Below are 24,204 nucleotides of genomic sequence, written 5' to 3' on the forward strand. Positions count from 1 at the left end.
GCTGCCAGGTCGCAATTGGAGTCTGAATTGGCTTGAGGTCGGGTGGCGCAGGTGGTTTTGGGCTGTAGCACGGAAATTGTGCGCCGCAATCTCTTAAGACCGGCGACAAATATACTTGAGCGCCGTGTCCCGGCTCGGCTTTGGGCATTACCCAAGATTTAACAACAACTCCTGGCCTTTTGTTTGTAACTGTGTGAGTGTGTGTCAGTGTGCGTGTGTGTGTGTGCGCGCGCTTGTTAGGCTGCGGGTTAAACGACGTCGCGCAGGTAGCGCCGGCTCGTAAATAATTAATCTGGCCACAAAGTGCGATTATCAAAGTGTTGGAAAAATGTTAAATAGCTCCCCGGAGGCGGTGGCCACATTAAAATGTGGCGACAGTTGGCCCCGGCCTGACAACTGCCACCTCCCAGCCAACCAACCAACCCACCAACGGCCAACTACGCGCGGGCCTGGCTGGAGCTAGTGAGAAACTGCCAGAGGGCATTCTGCTTGACTGCCATTTTGATATTTGGCTTCCAGCTTCAGTTGATGTTTTTCAATTATGCAAATAAAGGGATTAATTTGTTGCCAGAGTGAAGGCGAGTGGGTGGAGAGCGAGGGGTGGCAAACAGCCACTAAAAATTGTTTTTAAGAGCGCGTCGAGCGCTGATAAAAGTTTGCGCGCGCTCGCGCCCCGCTCAAGCCCCTCCAGCCGCTCAGGCCCCTCAGGCCAGACGAAGCGCGACAACTATAAAAATTTCAATTACAACACGAAAGGGTATGTTGCAGAGTTGGAGCGAGACGGCGGCGGTGTCACCTAAATTGACTTCATTAAATTTCCAAAAGAAAAAAAGACCAAAAGGCAGCAAAAGTCGTGTGAGAACGACACGAATTGAACCAACAAATGCCAAAGCCAAAGCAACGCTGCTCGCTGCACAGCTGCAAGTGTACACTGAGCGAAAGGCAGCTAGGCGTTGATTATAGCAAATGAAACGGATATGAAGAAGATAAGATAAAGTGATTCATAGATTAAAGATGTGCATCTAGCGTGCCTTTGAAAACTTTACTTTACGAGTGTAAAAACTAAACTGGTGACTTACTAATTGATTTGTCATTAGTAAGGCTAATAGAAGTGTTCTATATAGCACAACTTGTAAAAGCAAAATATCTGCTGTAATAGTTAGCCTCGGCTATTTTGGTCGAATTAACATTCGACTGCAAATGAGCAGAAAATAATTGACAGAGTGGATGAATAGTCTAAAATTCTATTTTTGGATCTTTTAGTCAGTATATATACATAAATAGATATATATAAGATGAAGCTACATTAATGATAAATAGTTTTGCCTTTTTGCTTAGTAGCCACTACTATTTTAATGAACAGCTGCATTTTGTTAATTATTCTATCTAAAAACCTGAAGTGCGAAAGAAAAAACATCTTAGTTAATAACAAATTATATTGATCGTAATATTTATTTTAAATTGTTTTCAAACTATTGCCTTTGCCACAAAATTCTGTTTTCCAACATTTAGCGCAGTTGCACTACTATTTTTATGAACAAGGCTGTGCATTACCTTATGCATGGCTAAAGCACTTTAATGCCGCTTGGCTTTGTTAATTTTGGTAAGAATCACAGTCAAATAGAAAATGGAAATTGAAGATCTCAACAGCTAAGAATTTCAACAGTTAACAATTTCAGTTATTCAAGCATGAACATGGAGCTTACATGCAAAATTATGGAGTTGGGAGACAAGAGATGTCTATTAGCAAGAAGAATATTCCTACTGATATGAGAGTTAAAAGGGAAGCTACGAGCAGTTGATTAAAACTCAATCATTTTTCAGTTGGTTCTTTCATAAAGATCGCTGTAAGAACTGATTGGCTTATGGACTGACTAACTAACAAACTCATCTGAGTGAGGAATAATTTGCTTTACTCATTAATCTCCCATTGGTCAGTCTAGCATGGCTGATTTGTGACTGAGCATTGTTCTGCTCGCAGCCAGATCGAAACCGAAGGAGAAAACGAAAAGGAGATAAGAAAACATCGTTTCGTCTCGCTCTCTCACTTATACATATACATATTCATACGTACGTCAATAGAGATGATCATTTTCAGCTGTATATTTTAAACGATGTATTTCTTAGCTAGCTCTGCTCCAGCGAGTTGCCTTGAGTATTTTGCTTGAGGTTGGAGACTTCTGTCTAATATTCTGTATAATTGTCATTCGTAGAGTCAAGTTGTTTGATTTGATTGAATTGATTAAATATACAATAACAAACTCAGCACCAGCAAAAACCTTAAAGTCTGACTGAAACAAAAATAAATGTTAGGCATAACTCAACTCAAGTAAAAATTAAATGCAATGCTAACATAAAAACGCATGAAAAATGCCTCTGAAATACGCAGCTAAACTTTGCTACTTAAATGAAAAGGAAAAAACATCTAGAAATAATATCAAAAGAGTTGAGAGCAACTGAAAAGACTGCGAGTGGGTTGCGCTGCAGGGGTTGAGTATTTTTTGCTGGGGTGCGCTTCATTTAATTTTATTTGCCTCAAAATTTTAGGCGTCAATTTCAGCTGTGTGTGTGTTGGTGTGTGTGTGTGTGTGCTTGAGTGTTTGGCTTTTTGTTTAGACTCGGCGTCTGCTTGGCATTTATTCTGTTTGCCGTTTCAATTGTGAGTTGCTGCTGGAAGTGGCTGTCGGGTATTAGGTCTAAATGGGGTATTACAACATTTAAAACAACAACAACAATAACAGCAATCAAAGAAGGGGCAGAAGTACAATGAGAAGTGCTGTCATATGATATGGGAGTCTGCTGTCTGGTGTTTGGTGTTTGGTGTTGGGTGTTGGCTGTGATCGTTGCTTGGGTTGTCAACTGTAGCAGATGGAGGGGGCGTTGCACAAATTAAGCTCGAATGAAAATTAAACGATGCATGAAATTACTTTGCTTCTTCTTCTTGTTCATCCTCTTCTTCGTGTTCCTTGTTGTTGTTGGCTGTTTCAACTTTTTCGTTAGCTTTGGCTTTGGCTTTGGCTTTGCCACTGGCTACGCCTTTGCAGGACCCGTGGACCGGGGAGCTGGTATAGCTGAAGTTGGAGCCCATGTCGAAGTTCGCTTTTTTAATTTTTAATGTGCAGTCAGTTGTTGTTGCTGGCGCTGCTGGCACTGCTGCTGTTGACTTGAAGCATTTTTGCTGCAGGATAACAGTGAAAGGACACACGCCATTTACGCTGCTAACGGCATTGCGTTTAAAAGGAAACCGAACCGAAGTAGAACTCTAGGCACACACACAGGCCGAGGCCAATTTATAAAGTCAAATGTCAGTAACTGCAATTAAGGCGCATTTACTTGAACGGTGGGCGTTTAGAAATGGGCGTAGACAGTCCGGGCCTTGAGTTGAATAGAAAGCTAATAAAAAGAACAGGTACGGACATATATAAAGCAAAACTGAAAAACTTTATAGACGAAATTTAGTTAGTCTTGGCTTTTAACTGAGTTTTATAAATGGTAATTGTTTTACTCAAAATCTGAATGGCTAAATAATTTTTATATTTAAATGAAGGTAATAAAATATATGCTGTTCATTAAATAAAATTAAACTCGTCTTGTTTTTAATTTTTATATACTCCCATATTATTTTTTCATCGCATAAGTTATTATATTTTTTAATTTATATATAAAATTTTTGTTTACATTTTTTTTTTTGTTAATATTTAATTTTAATTTATTTTATTATTTTTCTAATAAAATTCATATGTTTTAAAAAATAGTTGTTATCCTTTGATAATATATGATATGAATATATGATAACATTTAATATCTATTCACCTCTTGACCTGTTTGTCTGACAATATTTATAAAGAAATCAAAAGTTGTTTGGGAAGCAAAAATATGTAAATGAAATCGCACAATTTAGCTGCTTCTGCCCAGGCTTCCGCTGCAAGTGACACAAATCTTTTGCTTATTAGCACATTTTATTGCCTATTTCAACCCAATTGTTGTTGTTGTCAGGCAAGGCAGCAGCTCGCATATAATATAAAACGGAAATGAATTTATAATGCACGAGTTTTTCCTTTATGTTTATCCTTTCTTATATATTTCGCCTGCTGTTGTTATTTTTTATGATGTCTGCCATAAATTGTTGGCCACAAGTAAACACACACACACACACGCTGACTGGCAAACAACTAACTCATTTTGTGGTTTTCACCTTTTTGCTGTGGCAATTGTCTGGCTCACAAGTTTGCTTTTTATATAAAAGTCGCGATTCCGATTCAGATTCACCTTCGTCTGTGTGTGGGGGGACATTGTTCAATATTATGCGCGTGTGTTTGCCTTCGACTGCGGGGCTGGGCGTGTGACAGCTCAATATATTCGCCATTTGTCGCCGTCGTCGTTCGCGCCCACAGGAGCAGGTTGCAAGGTGTAGCCAAGCAGCGCTGCGGTTGCAAAACTGTTGAACACAAGCGAGTGCCCTGGCCGCCGACGCCAAGGGATGAATGAAGGCAGGTAGCAAACAGCCATAGTCATTGCCATCGACATATGAAGAAGCAAACACACACACACACACATGTAGTTGCCGTTGTTGTTGTTGTTGTTGTAGCTGAAATGCAGGAAAATCAATTTCGTTCTCCATTTGCAGTTGGCAATTTGCATAATAAGGTCGTTTGGCGCAATTTGCATGTGAATGTGATAAATTCAACGGGTGGCGCACGCGGCGTATACGTTACACACAGCCAGCTAACAAATGTCTCCATGTGTGTGTGTGTGTGTTTGTTGTTTTTTGTGCGCCTTTTCAACTTTGCCCACATTCGCAAATGAAAAGTATAGCTGTATATTAAATAAGTAGGTGTGTCCACGTCATGGCAATGCCAACAACCAACAAGCAACAACCAACAAGCAGCTGGCAGCTACCAACTGGCAACTGGCAACTGCCACAAAGCAACTGCCAATTGCTACTGACTGTTGGCGTTTCGTTGCTGGTCAACTGTTGTTGCTGCCGCACAATTGCCGTGCAACTTCAACGCGCCAAAATGTCGTCGTAAAAGCAAATATCAGATTTTTTTGTGATTTAAACGCTTTGGCGTTGCTTTTATTATGGCATTCGACCAAATGGCTGGGCGTTTATATCTAGAGCTAGACTCTGTGTGAATTGTGGACTGCAGTGACGGGCTTTCGTCTCTAGGCCATTTTTTTTTGCTGCTGCTGCTGTTGCTTTGGTCAGACGATTTGTAATACTGAAGCAGAGCGAGTCGCTGCCGGCGCTGCACTGCCTCCATATGCAGTCGCGCTGGCATAATTCATGTGACAGCCGGCAGGACCCTCGCGCTGCTCGTTTTATTTGTTTTGCTGCCCGACTGCACTTTCTATTTTACATGCAAAATATGGGGCTGCTTCTTCTAGCTCGATTTTTCTGGCTTAGGCCAGAGCTGCAAATGGCATTTATGCATTCAAAAATCGATTGAATATGCCAAACTGAATATTTAGGCATCGCTTTTAAATATGTTGCCAACATAAAACAATTTTGCATGCTCTAAACGCTATTTGCACTCATGCTCAAAGCTTTGTTTGTGTTGGGAATTTCTCCAGCTTTGGCTAATTGAAAGCTGAAAATGTTTTTATGTCGAGTTGGAGATGCATACACAACTGAAGTCTTGCAGTTATAATTGTGAGATATTTGTAGAAGTGTCTAAAAGTAACTTAACAAAGAGAGCGAGCGACTTAGAGAGGCGCAAGTGCGAGTCAAGATTCAAACTAGTTTATGCAGGGTGAGTGCTGGTTGCATATGAGTAGCATGAGAATTTTGCAACTACTTTCAGCCTTGGGGGAAATCTTATTTGACGTGCTTACACTGAAGTCAAAGCCATAAGAAACAATTAGTTAACAGCATCTCATTACAAGCTGTACCTCAGCCTAACTGACTCCACCAGAGCAGAAGACTCAATAGAATCAAGACTATATAGCCATTAAAGTTATCAATCAGATCAGATTTCATATAAATCTCAATCTCAAGATTGAAACAACTAAAAGCCTTACAGAACAAACGAGTCTATATAACGTATCACTCAAACTAAGCAGCTAGAACAGAACATTTAGAATGGCAAAGTCTATGTAAAATTTAGGCATAAATAAAAAAATATATATATATATAAATATAGCCATCGAAAGCTATTGACTGCATAATACTTATTCAAGTTCAAAAAACCCTTACAAAACTTTTTAAAATAAAGATTTTTCCCACTTGCCATGCCCTCAAGTAACATATATAAAAATATACTTCTTGCTAGTCGCTAAGTCCCGCAATGGGCCACTTTCCAGTTGTAAAATTTCACTAAAGTCAATCTCAAGGCTCATTCTACACTGCAATCAGCTGCAGCCTTCGTCTTGCTGCAGCTAAACAATGTCAGTCGCATAGTTTCGAGTTATGTTTGTGAGATATCGCTTGGGTTATCGAAGCTTCTCTATATTTTGACTATTGTTAGGAGCTTAAAGCCTCGCCTTTGTGCTTAATGTTGTCATCTCTGCTGATGTTCCCAGTTGCAGCTGAGCCTTAAGCAAAGCTAAATGCTTTAAAATAGTTTTTCATTGAGTACTTCACACATATCTCATATAATCACAATTTTATATCATCGTATTCTCGTCTTACTCCAAAAGCTTTGCTGTCTCTAAACACAATCGATCGCCTTTAACTTCAAATTCAAAGAGTTTTGATTACTTGCAACACAAATGAAGAGCTGGTTAAGAGTGCACGCATGGGCCAGCTCTTACTGCTTACTCTTATTTTTATATTAATATTCATAGTTGAGGCATTTGCGTCTCAGTAAAAATTTTCATTCTCAATTCGCTGCACAGCAAGACTCTTATCGCTATCACACACACCTATATCAAGCTGGCAGAAATATTTCCAATCAAGCATTGACTGCATTGCCTTAGCTATTTGGCTATCAAAACTTGATGCAACCCTAGCACAATTTCGTTCGTAAGAATTTATGTTTGGTACTTGAAAATTGCATGCATAGTTAAGCGTTATGCGCTGCTATATAACTTGTCTATGCTCGCATGCTCGTGAGCTTTTTAATAAATCCCCACGATTATAGCAGCAGCAGCAGCAGCAGCAACAAATGTGGGCCGTAAAAGTTAAAGAGATCATAAAAGGGAGCTAAGCTACCTCAGATAGAGTTGGTTTTATGGCCGCGAAACAATTGAGAATTCCGAATAGAGCCAAAACTAAATGACGCTCGCTTTATTCACTAATTGCAGATATAACCAGCGCGCTGACAATGACCGAGGTGAAGATACCCAATCACATAATGCGGCTGAAGAGCGCGCTGCTCGGCTGCCGCTATGCGCTCGATGGCGAGTCGCTCTACTCGGTCAAATGGTACAAGGACGGCCACGAGATCTACCGCTATGTGCCGCGGGACAAGCCACCTGGACAGGCGTTCCCGCTGCCCGGCGTCAACATCGATGTGAGTATTGCCAGCACCTGTTGCAGCCCGAACCAAAAAACCAAAAAAAAAAAAAACTCGATTTAAACTTTTATTTGGCAGCAGGGCGAAATTTAGTATTACGGCCGAGTCATAATGATTATTTGCAAAGAGCATGTAATTGCCAGAGCCACAGCAACAGCAACATCTTGTTGCAGCGCAGTTGCCTTTGAAATTGCTGCCACGTAGTTTTGCCATTTAACTTTAATTTAATGTTGATGTAATTTTTTGTTAGCCATAAAAATGTTTGCTTCGCCCTTCACTCCCAGCCGCGCCGCAGTGTGTGCTGGGTTAGCTTAGGTCACGTTGCGGTCTGAGCTCTTTAACGTACATTGTACACGTCACTCAGTTTCAATTGCGATTGAAAAGGTTACCGAGGCCAAAATCACTTAAAGCTGCCAATCCTCAATCCGCAATCCTCAATCCTCGAACGCCCGTCTCTAATAATAATAATAATTTGCTAAAGCACTTAAGTGCGTCTACTTTGTGTGGCATTTTGTTGACAGCACGCCCCGCCCCGCACCGCCCCAATGCCTGGCTTCTGCATCAGCAGAAAAAAAGGAAAGCGAAGCAAAGCCGTGAGCAATTGACGTATGGCTAACGCGGCGTATGAACAATACCAGCGCGACTTATTTTTTATGGCCTGTGCGTGCTCTGGCTCGGTCTCTCTCACGCTCTCTCTGTGCGTATGCGTAGGCGTGAATGTCTACATTTAGACATGAAAGAGTTGTGTCCAAGTGTGGCCTGTGTAACAGATATTTATGTGCGTTCGCCTGCGTGATTAGAACAAAGGCTCGGCTGTTGTTAGGCGACATGGATTGTGGCTTGCCTAGGATAATTGCTGATACTTCAAATGTGCTTAAAGTGTGTACATGTCTGTGTGTGTGTAGTGAGCAATCCAATTAACGACAGTCACTAGTTGTTTATAGTACGGCCAGCTTTTAAAGTTCCTTTTCGGCTACATTGTAGCTTGATCTAGTTTGTTGTTGTTTCTTATTGAAGCTCTCAACAGGTTTTGCGCATTAGCGCATAAATAGTTTGGCACCTTCATAAAAATTCCTTGAGTGCTGCTACGCTTAACGGGTTGCGAATCACAATAAATTGTTGGCATTGCATTTTGTTGCAGCCATCATAACCCAAATGGCTGTGCGCACGTATCCAGAGGGGGGAATGCAATAAATGCGAAACCCTCTGCCTGCCCCTGCCTCATCCTTCCCCTCTCTATAAACGTCTACAATTTGAATTGCAGCCAGGCCTGTGCCTGTGCCTGTGCCTGAGTCCCGCTGCCCGCTCGACTTTGTTTGTGTAGCGGGCGCTGACAACTTGAGCGCTCATAGCAATTGCCAGACTCGGAGCCAGAGTTTCTATCTAGCACTCAGTCCACTGCTCGAAGGGAATCGGCTTAAGCACTAGAAAGAAACAAACAAAACCCAGTTCGCAGTGGCATTGTAAAGGGGTAATGGAAGTAAGCAGCAGCAGCAGCAGCTGCAGCAGGGACGAGGACAAGCAACAAACCAAAAATAATGTTGAACGTGACTTTTGTGATTGTTTGCAGCAGCAGCACAGAGAGAGGGAGAGAGAGCAGCGCTCGATGGGCGGAGTAGAGTCAAGAATTTTCATAAAAATTTGCTCGACAAGTTTTTCGGGTAGCCTCCGTCAAGTAAAATGGAAAGAAATGAAAACTTTGGCAAGCACTTTCCACTATGTGTGTGCGAGTGTGTGTGTTGTGCATATGTGTGTGTGTGTGTGTGATAATAAAACTGCAACTTAAAGAACTTGACTGCAATTGTTTCTGGCAAAGATGTTGAGTGACTTTTACAACATTCAGTTCTTCATCTCCCATCTGCCAACTGCCAACTGCCATCTCCCATCACTTCCCACTTCCACTTACATTCTCATGCGTTCGGCACTGACTACGCACACACACTCAGAGTTGCGTCTATGTAATCATCAACTAGAGAATGTTGCGATTGTTTCTAGATATTTCATTGCTTGTTTTGGCTTTCCCTTATGACTTGTGCTTTCTGCTCTGCTTCAGCTCTTGGCCAAGATTACATTTTCGGGCACGCCCACAGCCCCTAATAACGAATAGCACTCTATTCTACTTCTTTTTGTGAGCGCCACAAATCGTCATCAATCTTAATTTTTCACTCAAATTGTGAGAATGTGAAAATCTGTAAATCTAATTGCCTTCACTTTGGGCTGCCTTGTCGAGTCATGGCTTTGTAATTTATTTGAATTTCCACTTGCAAAATATATATTTAACAAACATTTCTCTCTCTCTTACTCTAGCTGCGCAACTCGTCGGACACGCAGGTAATGCTGCGACGCGTTACGCTCCAAACCTCTGGCCTCTATCGCTGCGAGGTCTCCGGCGAGGCGCCCGCCTTCAACACCGTCTCCGAGTCGGAGACAATGACCGTTGTGGGTAAGTTCCAAGAGCCCATCTTTATTGAAAACTGTTCAGGCACAAAAAAGTTGCTGCCAGAAATACCTGCACTCTGTGAGCGTGTGTGTGGGAGAAACAACAAAAATTTAATTAAAATGCTAATGGTTCACAGCAGTCAACAATGTCGTTGAAGCACAGCTGCAAGTGAGCTTCGCTGCTGCTGCCCAAAGTACTGCAAAAGATGTGCAACATAATTGTCATGGCTAAAGAAGAAAGAAACAAGTGAAAGTGTTCGAGTTGGCAGTGAACGACTCACAGATACCCGCACTGTCAACTGTTTCAGAAGAATTCTTTCAGTCTCTGCATGTTACCTAGAGGGTAGTTGGGAGTAAACGACTCACAGATACCCGCACTGTCAACTGTTTCAGAAGAATTCTTTCAGTCTCTGCATGTTACCTAGAGGATCGTTGGGAGTAAACGACTCACAGATACCCGCACTGTCAACTGTTTCAGAAGAATTCTTTCAGTCTCTGCATGTTACCTAGAGAATCGTTGGGAGTAAACGACTCACAGATACCCGCACTGTCAACTGTTTCAGAAGAATTCTTTCAGTCTCTGCCTGTTACCTAGAGGATCGTTGGGAGTAAACGACTCACAGATACCCGCACTGTCAACTGTTTCAGAAGAATTCTTTCAGTCTCTGCATGTTACCTAGAGGATCGTTGGGAGTAAACGACTCACAGATACCCGCACTGTCAACTGTTTCAGAAGAATTTTTTCAGTCTCTGCATGTTACCTAGAGGATAGTTGGGAGTAAACGACTCACAGATACCCGCACTGTCAACTGTTTCAGAAGAATGTCTTCAATATATGTCATAGGATTGTTGGGTTGGAACGACTAGCTAATACCCGGATACCTCAACTGGCAACTGCTTCAAAATAATGCAGTTTTCAGAGACACAATTCTGTATATAAGTCACAGGATAGGACTGTGAACTATTTTAATACAGTTTTCAGAGCCTGACTATGAGTGCAATATCTGTTCGTTAACTAGAGGATAGCTGGCAGTCATCGACTAACTGATACCCGGACTGCCAAGTGCTAGTTGAGAGTTGAGAGCGCACGACTAACAAATACCCAGACTTCAAACTGTTTCAGAAAACTTATCTTTTTTGAGCATAAATTTGACTTCAATAAATGTACAGAACAGTTGGGAATGATTAACTATTTTAATTGTTTCCCAATCTATTGTCTGATTTTGTCTTCTTGGAGCCTGAACATGACTACATTAGCTGAAGAAAAACGACAGGCCAAGCTTCTAATCTTTAAGTTTTCTTTTCATTTATTGATTTTGGAATAATTTTTAAAGATTTATTTGTAAAATTTTGGCTAGCAACTCAACTGAAGTTGGAAATTCATTTCTATTGACTTTAACTTGGTCGGAAAACTTTTGTATTACAAATACTAGACAAGCTAGCTGTTAAGCTGCTGCCCAGAGATCATACAGAAAGTTATATAATTCCACTCGACTCTCAACTCAGATCAAGCATATATACCTTTGAGCTGCACCCACGCCTCCTCCTGCCTGTTACAAACCTTCTAAGGAAAGCATCATGTTCTGCGTTCGCCTTTTCAATTGGGCTTAGGAAATCTAAACAAAAAGCTGTCATATGTTGTAAGAGGAAGAAAAAGTCGTTGTAAGTGCAGAGTTTGGCAACAGATTTCAAGGGTTTTACATATGGCATAGAGACGTATGCTCTGGCATGAATGCAGGAAACAGGTGAGAGGGAATCTGGTCAAAGCAATATCTTAATTGTTTTTGCCACTGCCAAGAGACCTTGCAACTTGTCGCCTTCGAGCATAATGAAATTCATGCTGAGCTGCTGCATGAATTCTTGCCTTGGCCTCAGTCGCAGTCGCAGTCGCAGTCGCAGCTACAGCCAGCGACTTGGCTTTAAAGGCTTTCGCACTTTTTTGCTTTCCATTGCGCTCCATTCCATGCACACACGTTTTTTTCATCTTGTTTTTTGCTTAACACAACTGCATAAGCTAAGCAAACAATTGAAATGGAATTTTTCGCAGTCGTCCTCGTCGCAGTCGCCATAACAAAAGGCAACAGAGAGCTGCATACATGTGAATGCGACTCCCCAGCAGGACAAATGCGAGTGTGTGCGTGTGTGTGTGTGTGTGTGTGTGTGTAAAAACCCTGGTGCTTTTGCAATTGCAAGTGTGTGGGCGTGGCTGCTGCAACTGTCATTGCAATTTGAAGTAAAATTATGTTTTCATGTCGTGCGATTTAGTTGAGTAAAAAACAGCGAAATGGGTTAAGACAAAAGCGCCATCTGTCGGCTGGTGGGGCGCTGGCGCTAGCTGCTGTTGCCTTTTGTCTTTATGCTCTGCGAAGAGCACTCGGAAAAACTTGGCATTACATTTACATGCATATGCAAAGTGCTTGGGCGTTGCGGAGCGAGAAGCTGTTGTGTGGCTTAGAATTTTATTGGAATTTACGCCAGGCAGCCGCGGCAGCCCACGCAACTCAATCAAAAAGCTCACCAGCCGCCAGCCGCCGGCAGCCAGCAGCCAGCTGATAGCCTGTGGCTAATCACAAATTTATAAACTCATAAAAAATCAAACAGTTATCAATATGTGCAGCAACCACAGCAGCCGCAAATGCCTTGGGGAGGCTACACAGCAGCATCATCATCATCTTTAGCCTGCTGCCCACTTTAAGCACATTTCATGCTGATTTGGCAGCCTTTGGCAATCCCTCATGCTCTCTCACAAACCCCTAAGACCATCAACTGAGACGCATCGGAATGTTGGCGGAAATGGTTTTGCATATTAAACAATGTCCTGGGCTGCCAATTGGGCGACATTCGACTCGATGAACAAAAAAAAAAAAAAATAAGAAGAAGCAGAAAACGAAACAAAGAGCAAAAAAGAATGAAATGAAAAGGCTGCCACAGTCTCCAGTCCCCAGTGGCCCCGAAGAGCTGTGAGTGGGCGGCCAATGGCAAATCGAACCAAAAGGGGCAAAGCTGGCGACTCATCATCAACAGCAGCAGCAGCATCCACCAGCAGCAGCAGCAGCAGCAGCAGTATCAACATCATTCTTCTCAACGTTTGACTGCCGCGCCCCATCTCTCCTTCTTAGGGGCTGCTGCTGCCGCTGCTGCAAGTGAGCCATAAAATATGCTTTAGTGCGTTTACTTCGTGCTTTCCAGGGACCCACTTGACTACAGCACAGTGGTATAAGACTATGAAGTTATGTGCCAAAAAAAAACTGTTTAAAATTTTCCCTATCGCTGCTGTGTCTAAAACTTACCTCAAATATTGTTTTCTTGACCCAACTCAAGCTATAGCACAGTGGTGCAAAGGGCCAAATTAATGCAAATAAAATGTTTATATTTATATGTATTTAAATATTCCAAATTCTTAATTTTAATACTTCTAAATCATAGCTCTTATGTGGTCATTCACTTGTTTTTGTTCCAGTGTGCTCCAGCAGCACAGTGGAGCAAAACGATAAATGTTTACTTAACAAATAAAAAACTATATTAACATGCGCAGAATTTGTTCATGTTAGCTGCTGTAAATTAAACATAAAATTTTGTTTTTGTGCCACTGTGCGAGCCCTGTGGCAGTAGAGAATAAAAATGTGTGTGCATTAACATAGTTAATTCATGTTGGTTGTGCTAAAAATTGGTTCCGATATAGTTGTTTTTTTTTTGTTTTCTTTTTTAACCCACTGTGCACAGCGAACTGCACTGTGGAATAAGAACTTTCATTTTATTTAACTAAAAATTAATTAAATTTCTCATTTACATTAATTTCTATATTAACTTATCTAAATTTCATTTACTAAATATCTGTGCCCAAGCTACTGCACAGTGGAATGTTTTTTCAACAGGAAATTAAGGTACTTTAGTTCAGGCTTAGAGACATCTGTGCTGCCTGCTCTTCAATCTAAGTCGTTTGTTTTCGTCCCACTGTGCCCCACTGCTGCCAACTCCTAAATCATATTTTAACAATGCATCGCAGCAGATCTTTAAACAATTGTCTCTGCTTCGGTTCGATTGGATATACCGTGCCCTTATCTAATTGCAGTTGGAATATATCACAATGTCCTCGGGCAGCCCTCGCTCGCTCTTCTGCATTTATTTGCGTTCGTGGTAAACCAAAGGTCCAGCAGGGATTCGCTTTTTCCTTCCTCTTTGCTCACATGCCGCTTCTTACCAATTGAAATTTACATTATGCTGGTCTTCTTCGTCTTCCTCTTCTTCATCTTCATCTTCTGATGCAGCTGATGCGGTCAAAATGCACTCTCTGTTGGCTCTGCTGCTGCTGCGGCATCCATTACTCATACGCCGCAGTGGACGAGCACACTTCGAAAACGACTTAAAGGCTGCAGCAGCATTTCGAATCGCGACAGTTGCTGCTGCCGCTGCCGTTGTCGCTATTGTTGTTGTTGCTGTTACCCACTCAGCAGTCGCCATTTCCCCTGAGCGCCATCCTCATCCTTTCGTTTGTTATCTTTGCCTTTACATATGGCAACGATTTTTAATGCACGATACGCTGCGCTGTGCGTCGTTGAGGGCATGTTTGAGTTAAGAAAACATTACTGTAACCAGTTACTGTTACAGCTACAGTTACAGTCACTGTTATTCCATTGCCCATGTCCTTGTCGCCGCTGTCCCAGAAATAAAAGTAAAACGCGTTGTTTTATAATTAATGAGCACGCAAGGCGCGAGGCACTGCATATGTGCTGTCTCCTTATGAGCCTCCCTCCCCTCTCTCTCCCACGCTCTCTCTCTCTCTCTCTCTGTGTGAATTTATGGTTAAGTGCACTTTAAAGTACAAACATACATATAACTCACTTTGGCGCTGCTGCCTGCTGAGTTTCTTCTCGCCTGCCCATTTACTTATAATGTGATCGCTTATCGATTTTACAATATAAAAAGCAATTGCCCGCATAAGAGCCCGTATGCCCATTGTACCACCCCCCTTCGGCCGGCATGTGGAGCGAACAAAAAAAAAAATTAAATGTGATTTTTATGAGCTTTGAGTGGCCACGCAGCAAACTGCAAGACATTTATAGCTGCGAACCCCTCCTGCATACAGTTAACTCCTCCAGAGATGGCCTCGCTAATGAACTGTAAATTTCAAAAGTGACTGCAAACTGCTCAACAGGCACAGCACTAGACATCTTTATAGAGCAGTTCGATATATATTCAAAGTCTATTTTGATTTAAAAGGAAATATTAGTATATAAGTTAGTGCGCTAAGGGAAGATACCAATACAGAAAAGTACTATATTATGTATATACATATATGTGTCACTTTGCTCGCCTTACATTACAATTTATTCAATTTATTTATGTGCTTACAAATTGCAGCATGAACTTTAAGACTGCTTATTTCCTGTCACGTTGTTTTCGTCCAATGAAATCACTGATCGAAGGATCTAAGTAGCCATCTCACTCCCACTCAGCAATAGCCAGCTTACGTTGAGCAAGAGCAAGTCTGTCTCTGTCTCTCTCTGTCCCACAGAAAGAGCTTACAAAGTAGAAATGATAATATTTTTACAACTTAGAACAACAAGCTCTCAGTCTTCACTAATACTAATGCAATAGTAGCTAATCATGCCAACCACCAATGCTAGCTGAAGAGCAACAACAAAGACAGGCGCGGCTATTAATTTCACAATATCATGCCATTACATCATAGTGATGCCAACTATTTATATTTATATATGTATATATAGTCAACACTCGTTCAGTTTACTCTACAAATATTTGCATACTTCTGCAATATTTCAGAAACAGTCAATGAGTTAGCTTACTGCCTTACACCTTCCACCTTATCTCTAAATTCAACAGCTTTAAGTTCCCTTTCTCTCTTTTCAATTGCACCAAACGATTATTTTATAGACAACTCTTTAGTCCAAGGTTTTAGTCCAACAATTCAAATGCTGGGCAACATTTGTTGAGTTGCTTTTTTGTTGCTAAATGTTTTTATTCCTAAATCCTTAACATACATTTTTGTTATTCATAACTATTCTGCTACCTCAGAGAAATTCCAACAGACCCTGAGCAAAAGTTTTGCAAGCATTTTTTTCTTTTCCTTAAAAGGGAACCATTTCAGCCCGTAGATAGTTTGAAGAGTAGAGTTTACTGGCTTCAGCCCGTAAGCCTAATTTATAGCCACATTAAAACAATATTTTATTTCAATTGCATTGCTGCTCTACAGCCGACGCTTGGCTTGTTTAGCCTGCTCCACATTCATAGGTTGCAAATGTTTATGAAACATTTTTGAGGAAACACTTAATAGCCAGCCAGAAATTTGCGATTCAAGGCTCAACATGTGCATAATTCACACACACACACACACAGCCACAGACACGCACACTCACAGGCTTTGCATATAGATCAAGTGGCCCAATTCGCAATATCCTAGCGCTGGCCCAGCTTATCGCCTGCCTCACAGCAGCTGCAAAGTGCGCTTACCTGACAAAAATAGAAAAAAGTAAAGAAAGTAAGTAGAGTAGAAGGCAGGTAAATGGGAAGAGAAACAAAATAAATAATATAAGGAAAGAACATACCGCAGCATATTAAAAGGCACCCCCAGCTGTGCTGACTAGATGCACAGCTTGAGAGGTCTGCCCACCCAGGCCCCCTTTTGCGTTTTCCCCTTTCCTTGCTGCCACTTAAAATGCTCCCAAGCTCTTGTTGTTGTCGCTGGCATTTGTCTGCCTGTAGGCAGCTATGCTGCTTGCCTTAGACGCTTTTTCACCTTTCCGCCAGGATTTTCCATCTTGCGCTGCTTTTCTTTTTGGCTGCACAAAAGGTAGCAAACGAGCAGCCAAAATGCGATCAAAAGAAAAGCAGAAGTAGAAAAAAATAACCAAACTGCTTAGTCATAGGAAAATGCTTGAAATATACTTGAGCCATGTTCCATGTTCGCTGCTTGCCCCCAGTCAGCGCTCGGCTTATTGCAGCCAGCTCGTCCAGGCCACATGGTCGGGCTCTGGGCTTTGTCCGCGCCCTGCTACTGCCTTCTCCTGCCGCTGACTCTGAGTCTGCCTCCTCCCTCTCTACGCCAGCCGACGCCGCAGGTCCAAAATATTCTTGTTGTTGTTGTTTGTTGTTGTTGCCGTTGCGTGCTGAGTTTTTACCAGAATAAATTGCAAACACACTAGCCACGCACACACCCATGTCTCTGTGTGTGTGGTGTGTGGTGTGTGTGCTGCGGGGCGCCTTTAGATTTATGCGACAAATAAAACTAAAGTGCGACAATATGGCGTTGGCTTAAAAAATAGCCATATAATATGAAAACAATTATCAGACCAACTGCCCAGAGGTGTGCTTGTGTGTGTGTGTGTGAAAAGGTCTTTGATCTGAACAGCCAGACAAAGAGTGTGAAATAAATAAATATTAAATATATGTACAGAAAAGTAAGGTGTTAAATATAAATAAGGAGTGTTACGTGTCTGTAGTATATATACGTATTATAATATTATAAAAATATACAAATAAAGTATATATATTTATATATATATATATATATATATATATATATATATATATATATATATATATACGCATGTTAAGATATAAAAATGATAATAGAAAACATTGACATTAAAATAAATAATTTAATTAATTAAATTAAAAAAAAACAACGAAAAATCGCTTAAAAATTGAATGCAATTAAAAATAAAGAACAGAAAAAAAACTGTGCTTAATATGAATTAAAAATAATAATTTATATTAATATATTTATATAAAGTATATAAATATTTATTAAAACATTGGCATACAAATGTGAAAATTAGGAATATCATATATATATAAATATACTTATTTAAATCATATATGCATATATATTAATATATAATTTAAAAAAAAATTATTTTTAATTTAAATAAAATAATTTTGAATGAAAATAAATCACATACACATAATAAAATTTGAGTACTGATTTATTTTTTTTAATTTAATTTACTTATATGCTCCATCAAAAAATATATAATAAAAGATATAAATTAATAAAATTACAATTAATGTAAGAAATAACTCTATATTATATATATGTCTACATATATATGGATATAAAAAGGAAACTGAATCAAAATAAATCACTTAAATTTTCTCAAGCCGATTTTCTCAGCAGACAAGTTTCGTTAAATATATATACTTGATGTATAAAGTTATATTATAAAAAATAATAAATAAAAGAAAAATATACGAAATTAAATCTGAACCAATTTAGAGTAATTTTCAATGATTTATAACTAAAATAAAACGTGTTAAATTAAATGTAAACAGTAGGCAGAAAATAACTCGCTCAGCAGCAGGGCTGTCTCTGCTTTATTTAAAATTTCTCAGTTTTTTCAAAGGCATCCCCTCAAACATGCACTCAAATTGATATTTGGATAGTTATTAGCAAATGCTAAGAATAATAGGCTAAAATTGTTACTTTGAAGGGAATCAAAGTTTTGTGAACTGAAATGCTTTGCAGGAAATTTGTATACGATCCGAGCTGCATTTTAAATGCCCAAATATCTGTAACCCAGTGCATTGTGTGTGTATGCGTGCATGTGGCACAATTTTCTTTCAATTTAATTTTCAAACAATTTTTTCTTTCGTTTTTTTGATAAATACAAATCTCATGGAAGTGGAAGTCAAACAGAAATGCAATTTACAAGCCAAATGCAATTGCCATCCATTTAAATATGCACGCATTTATACCGAGTGCCATTTTCATACATATGTGTGTCTGGTCATATTTTATAAAGCTTCATATTATCCATATAGCCAGCAGGTCGACTTACCACCCACCCGCACACACACACAGCGAGAGCCACACTAAATTGAAGTTCTGACTAAAAAAAATGAGCAAGTAAAGTAAACTTCACTTTATAAATTACAAATAAGCAACGTAGCCCAGCTACAACTGTAGCTATAGCTGTGCGACTAAGCACATATCCTCTCTGCAAAACCTAAAACCTATATCTGGCTACGGGTTCGGTTCGGTTCGCTTTCTGTCCCTGTCATGTGTGCCACAGTCAGCGAAGCCACAACAAAAACTCGCCCCTACCCCACACCACGCCCAACTCCAGCTGCTAAAGAAAATTAATTTTTTTTGAAAACCATTAAAAATTAATTTTATTTTATGGAAGAGCTTACACACATACACACACCCACACCCACACACACAGCAAATGTTATGAAATTTGTGAGAGGCTGGCTAAAATGAAGCAAGAAATTCTACGCCACTTTTTATTGCACAATGAGCTGAGCTGAATCTTTCTCCTTCCGTCTCTCCCCCTCTCTCTCTCTCGCTCTCCCTGTTCCGCCCCCTCTCTCTCTCTGTGCTTGGATCTCTTTGGTTTTGGCATGGTATATTTATAATGCATACAAACACTTGACTGCGTCACCGCTGCCTCACAGTGGGCGTTAACTGGACGCCAGGGGGCGCCACACTTGACTTGATTCCTTTCTTTCCATTTTTGTGCCTTTTTATACGCCGCACCTCCACTGCCATATGGCTAAACAGGGTAGCATGTTTTGTTGCGTATATATGTAACAGATGAAAGTGGGCTAATTATATATGTGCTCAATCTTGATCACGATTCCGAAAATTGCTATGAATGATTCCGTCGGTGAGCCTTTTGGACTAAGAGATTATGTAGTTTAGCTTATTTATTTCTTATTATTTCCAAGCATCGATAACTTTTCATGAAATCGATAAAAATCGATTAAATTATATAGCAACATTTAGCATTTAAAGTAAATCTAAAATATTTTAAGCGTTAAACATAGATAGGTTCTTTGAAATGTGAAATTTAGAATCTTTATCTAAGTATGCTTGAATATCTATTGCAATTTAGGGTATTTCCTAGTCTAGCACTCTCGTTGCTTGTTTTTTTTTCTTGCGCCCGTATATGCCCAAAAGCGCTAAGCAATGAGCGCGCGAGTGTGGCCGAGTGGTTGTGGGCGTTAGTCCTTGCCATGGCCATAGTCATAGCCGTAGTCATAGCCATAGCCATAGCCATAGCCAGCTGGCTTAACAACAACACCAAAAACACGCCTCCACATACACGCTAAAATAAACTTTGAATAAGCATTTCGTATGCGTATATAAAATGGACTCGTCGCTGTGTAGGTCTGTGCGGCATGTTTTGTATTTTACTGGCACAAATCTCAACATAAATCTTAAGTATGCCCCAATCCTCAATGCCCATTCCCCATTCGCCCAGCATCCATCCACATGGCTTTCATTATGGCCACGCAACGGGCACAAAAGTAAACCAAATAGGCGAAGCTGCATGTAAAGTAATAAAGCAAAATGCGCAAAAGGAACTCGCCAACTGGCAACAGCCAACAGCCAACAGCCAACTGGCCTCCGTTAAAGGACTACTTCCCAGCTGCCCGGCTAGTGCAGAGCAACAAAATATTTCAATTTCCTTGGCTCATTAAAATTAAATAACTGCGCTTAGAGCACATACTCTCTCTCTCACTTACTCTCTACCTACCTCTCTCGCTCTTTCCCTTTGTATAAATATCTTTCTGTCTCACTCCCAATCAGCAGCTAACGTAGCTACTAAAAGAACCTGAGTTAAATGCACACGTGCGCCGCAACAATGGGTCAAATAACATTAGAAAATTTGAAACAAACTAATTATAGAGCTTTTGTTATGGAAAGGAGTTAGCTAGGAAAGTAGGTCAGCGTTACGCCCCGTAATCGAATTGGAGTAAAAGTTTTCAGCTTTTAGCATAATTATTATACTAGAGCTATGCTTTTTATATTATGGAGCTTCGTAGTACATTCCAGTTTCATTAGTATTGCGACTACTTTTCGTGCCATGTTCGTATAGGAAAGAAGACACTGTTGCTGTCTCTTCAGCTATTCTCTTCTCTTCTCTCCCCCTTCTGCTCAGCGTACGTATACAACTTACTAGATGTACTCTTTACTTTAATTTTCCATTTCTCTTTTCATGCCATATTCGTAAATGAAGAGAGAAAATACCTTTGATTCTTCAGCTATTATCTTCTCTTTTCTATTCCTCCTTCTTCGAGTGCTCAATCAATAATCTTGGTGTGATGCTTAATATTTTTTTTTATGACTTTTTGCGCCATATTCGTAAATGTAACGAGAATATTATTTCTGCTTTTTAGATATTCTCTTTTTACATCTCTCTATTCTTCTATTCGGTTCCTCTATGCTCTTTTCACACCATATTCGTAAAGAAAAGAAGAATCTACTTTCGATACTTTAGCTATTCTATTCTCTTTTCTCTCCCTTTTTCTCATTACACTTAAACACCTTTCTCATCTCTTTTCTCGCCTTATTCTTAAACGTTTCACTGAGCTAAATTTATATTCAGACCTCCAGTCTTTAGCTCAACAGAATTACTTTGCTTTAGGTCTCTTAAGTGCCTTTTGGTACTCGTTTGCCGCTAAATCAATTTTCTTTTTTTCAACGCATTTGTCTCGCTTTGCTCCACTGTACAATGACAATGGCAAAGCATGCGGCATACTTACATATGTATGTAATTACAGTTAAAGGCTTTTTGATGTCCTAGTTGATGGCTCTTCGATGTGAGGGGCCACTCAAGCCCTGACTTAATTATGCAAGCGTGTGTGACTCCCAGTCTTCCACTCGCTCGTCTCTCCACTTTCAGCTTTTGCCCTTAATTCAATTGCGATACATATTATTTCATGGCCTGACCTCTTGTTGGAAAAAGTTAAGCAAGCCTTTCTCTCTCTCTCTCTGTTGCAGTAACACCGAATCATGGGCCGAAGATATCTGGTGGGCAGCCGCGCTATCAAATCGGAGACATTGTGCGCGTTAATTGCACCTCGGCACCGTCGAAGCCAGTTTGCCACCTGAGCTGGCTAATCAATGGGGAGCCGGCGCAGAAGCAGCATCTCAAGCAGTACGACAAGATTGTGATGAATCGAGATGGCTTAGAGATGGCGCGACTGGGCTTGGAGTTTCGAGTGCGTGGATTTCACTTCAAGAATGGCGATATGAAACTTAAGGTAAAACAATTCAATAACTGCTAAGAACTTGACTAACTTTGCGTCCAACTGCAGTGCGTGGCCAAGATCAGCTCGCTCTATTGGCAGAGCAACGAGGAGAGCGTGGAGAGCGATCGCCAACAGCGGGCACCAGCTCTGGAGTCTCGCGAAACTGTGGCAGCCAAGTCGAGCACAATTGGTATAACAAGCGCGAAGAAGAAGACTGCGTTATCTAGTAATATCGAGAAACTGATCTATTTACATATTTATTTTGCAGGTGCAGCTGACTCGAGACAACCCTCACATCTCATCTCGCTGCTGCCAGCTGTGCTGCTACTCTGCGGCGTCGTTGGATCTTGGAGCTGGCCACCCGACTGTATTGGAAGTTAACTAGGTACAGTAGATACTCGCATTGCTGGCCACTTCCGTCTTGCTTAAGTACAGCAGCAGCAGCAGCAACTTGACATCAAGCAACAGAAATTCAAGTGTAAAAGCAAAAAAAAGAACATATCCTATGCCAAATTTCATAGAAAAAATCTACACACAATTAAAAAAGAACTAAAAAAACTTTCTTTCAATCGATGTGTATGGAAAAAACTAATCGAAAATCTTTCAAAATTAGAAAAATAATACGAAAACACATGAAATACTCAAAAACTTCTTATGTAACTAAATACTATTTACATGAGACGGAAAAAACTACTCAACCTAAGCATTTAAGTAAAACTTAAACATTTTGTAAATATTAAGTGTTAAATGTAAGTCAGAGAAAACAACAGATAAGAAAAGAAAATAATTAAAAAAAAGTTTACGTAAAATGTTAAATTAAATGAAAAATCTATGAAAAATAATAATGGAAATATAATTTTCATTTAGTGTAAAGATTAGTCCATCAGTTGGTGTTAAATTGGAGAAAGGGAAAAACTCTGTAAGATATATTTTTTTAATTCTAATTCTAATTCTAATCGAATTGACTATGATTTTTCGAAACTTAAAAGTTCTTTATGTTATCCCTCCTAAGATTGAACTGCATTTAGAGCATATCAAATTTTAATCATATTTCAATTGTATAAAATGCACCTCACTTCGACTTACATATTTGAAATCTTCTAAAAAAGCAAAATCAATTAATAACAAACATAAATTATAACTAATAGAGTAAGCAAGCACCTAAATACATTAGTCAACTAGACTTAAGAACTGTAAAGCCAGCCCATTTAGTAAATTCCAAAGCTGTTCGAAAGGGCTAAAAAGAGTTGAGCTAAGAGAATAATTCAATGCCCAAGCAAAACACATAAATACTAGCTGTAAATATCAAATGAAACTGTTGAAGAAACCAAAACCATAGAAGAGATTAAAGTTTATGAAATGAAAAATATAACTAAGCCAAGCTGTCAAGCTGTACGAGTAACTCCAGTGTGCAATAGCCAAAGAGCTCAGCAGAGTGAGAAACTCTCAAATATTTCTATAAATACATATATATACATTTAATTTTAAACATTATTAACAATTTATATTTATTTGTTTAATATCAAATTATCAATTTCATTAAAGTGTTAACTTAGATTTTATTTTGAAATATTTTAAAGTTAATATTTATTTGTAAAATGTGGATTTCAATTTTAAAAAAATGATTAAAATTGATTTATCTATTAATTAATAATTAATATTTATCTGTTGAATATTTTGTTATGATTTTCAATTAAAAAATTAATTTATATTTTACTTAAAATATTTTAAAATTATTATTTATTGTATTTTTCTAAACCCTTTGTCCTCACTCTCTAAGCTAGTGAAAAACACAATATGATTTCTTACAAAATTACTCAGTTTAAGTGATTTGCTGCTCTTAAAGACGTCTAGAACTTCCAGTCAGAAATAAATTGATCAATTTAATTCTGGAAAATTTCTAAAGCAGCTTTAAGCCTCTGTAAAGCACCTCAGACTCGAGCTGATTGTTATGTTCAAATTCCACATTTGTGGCCTGTGCAGAGATAATAATCATTTGCTTATGCTAATTTTGCTAAAGCTTGAGTCACAAAGGCCGCACAGCTCACACCCAACAATTTGTAGCCGAAACAGGCAAAAAAGCATACAAAAACAGGCCAAAAATGGAAAAGCAACACGAAAGGTGTGCAACAAACCGCAAACTGCATGCATGCAAGCCAGCAAAAGACAAAGGCAAAGAAAGAGACAATGCAACAAACAAGACCATATGACTCATAAGGCCTTAAGTCCATGGACTGCGCCTCTCTCTCTCTCTTTCTGCAAGTCTCTGGCTTGACAGCTGCACGAGAGCTTCTCACAGGCAGCTAAT

General features: G+C 39.7%; 1 protein-coding gene across 1 annotated transcript in view; it reads left to right on the forward strand.

Moving 5' to 3' along the window:
- LOC111603529 overlaps nucleotides 1–22,350 on the forward strand; it is a 45,476-nt gene extending 23,126 nt beyond the window's left edge. Inside the window, exons 3-7 of the mRNA XM_023321161.2 lie at nucleotides 7,246–7,454; nucleotides 9,765–9,900; nucleotides 21,646–21,908; nucleotides 21,963–22,086; nucleotides 22,165–22,350. Coding sequence (XP_023176929.2) covers nucleotides 7,246–7,454; nucleotides 9,765–9,900; nucleotides 21,646–21,908; nucleotides 21,963–22,086; nucleotides 22,165–22,277 — 845 coding nt within the window. The 3' untranslated portion in view covers nucleotides 22,278–22,350. The remainder of the gene's footprint in view (nucleotides 1–7,245; nucleotides 7,455–9,764; nucleotides 9,901–21,645; nucleotides 21,909–21,962; nucleotides 22,087–22,164) is intronic.
- Nucleotides 22,351–24,204: the final 1,854 nt, after the last annotated feature.

The sequence above is a fragment of the Drosophila hydei genome, unplaced genomic scaffold, assembly GCF_003285905.1.
Source record: "Drosophila hydei strain 15085-1641.00,03,60 unplaced genomic scaffold, DhydRS2 tig00000172-arrow-pilon, whole genome shotgun sequence".
Classification (NCBI taxonomy): domain Eukaryota; kingdom Metazoa; phylum Arthropoda; class Insecta; order Diptera; family Drosophilidae; genus Drosophila; species Drosophila hydei.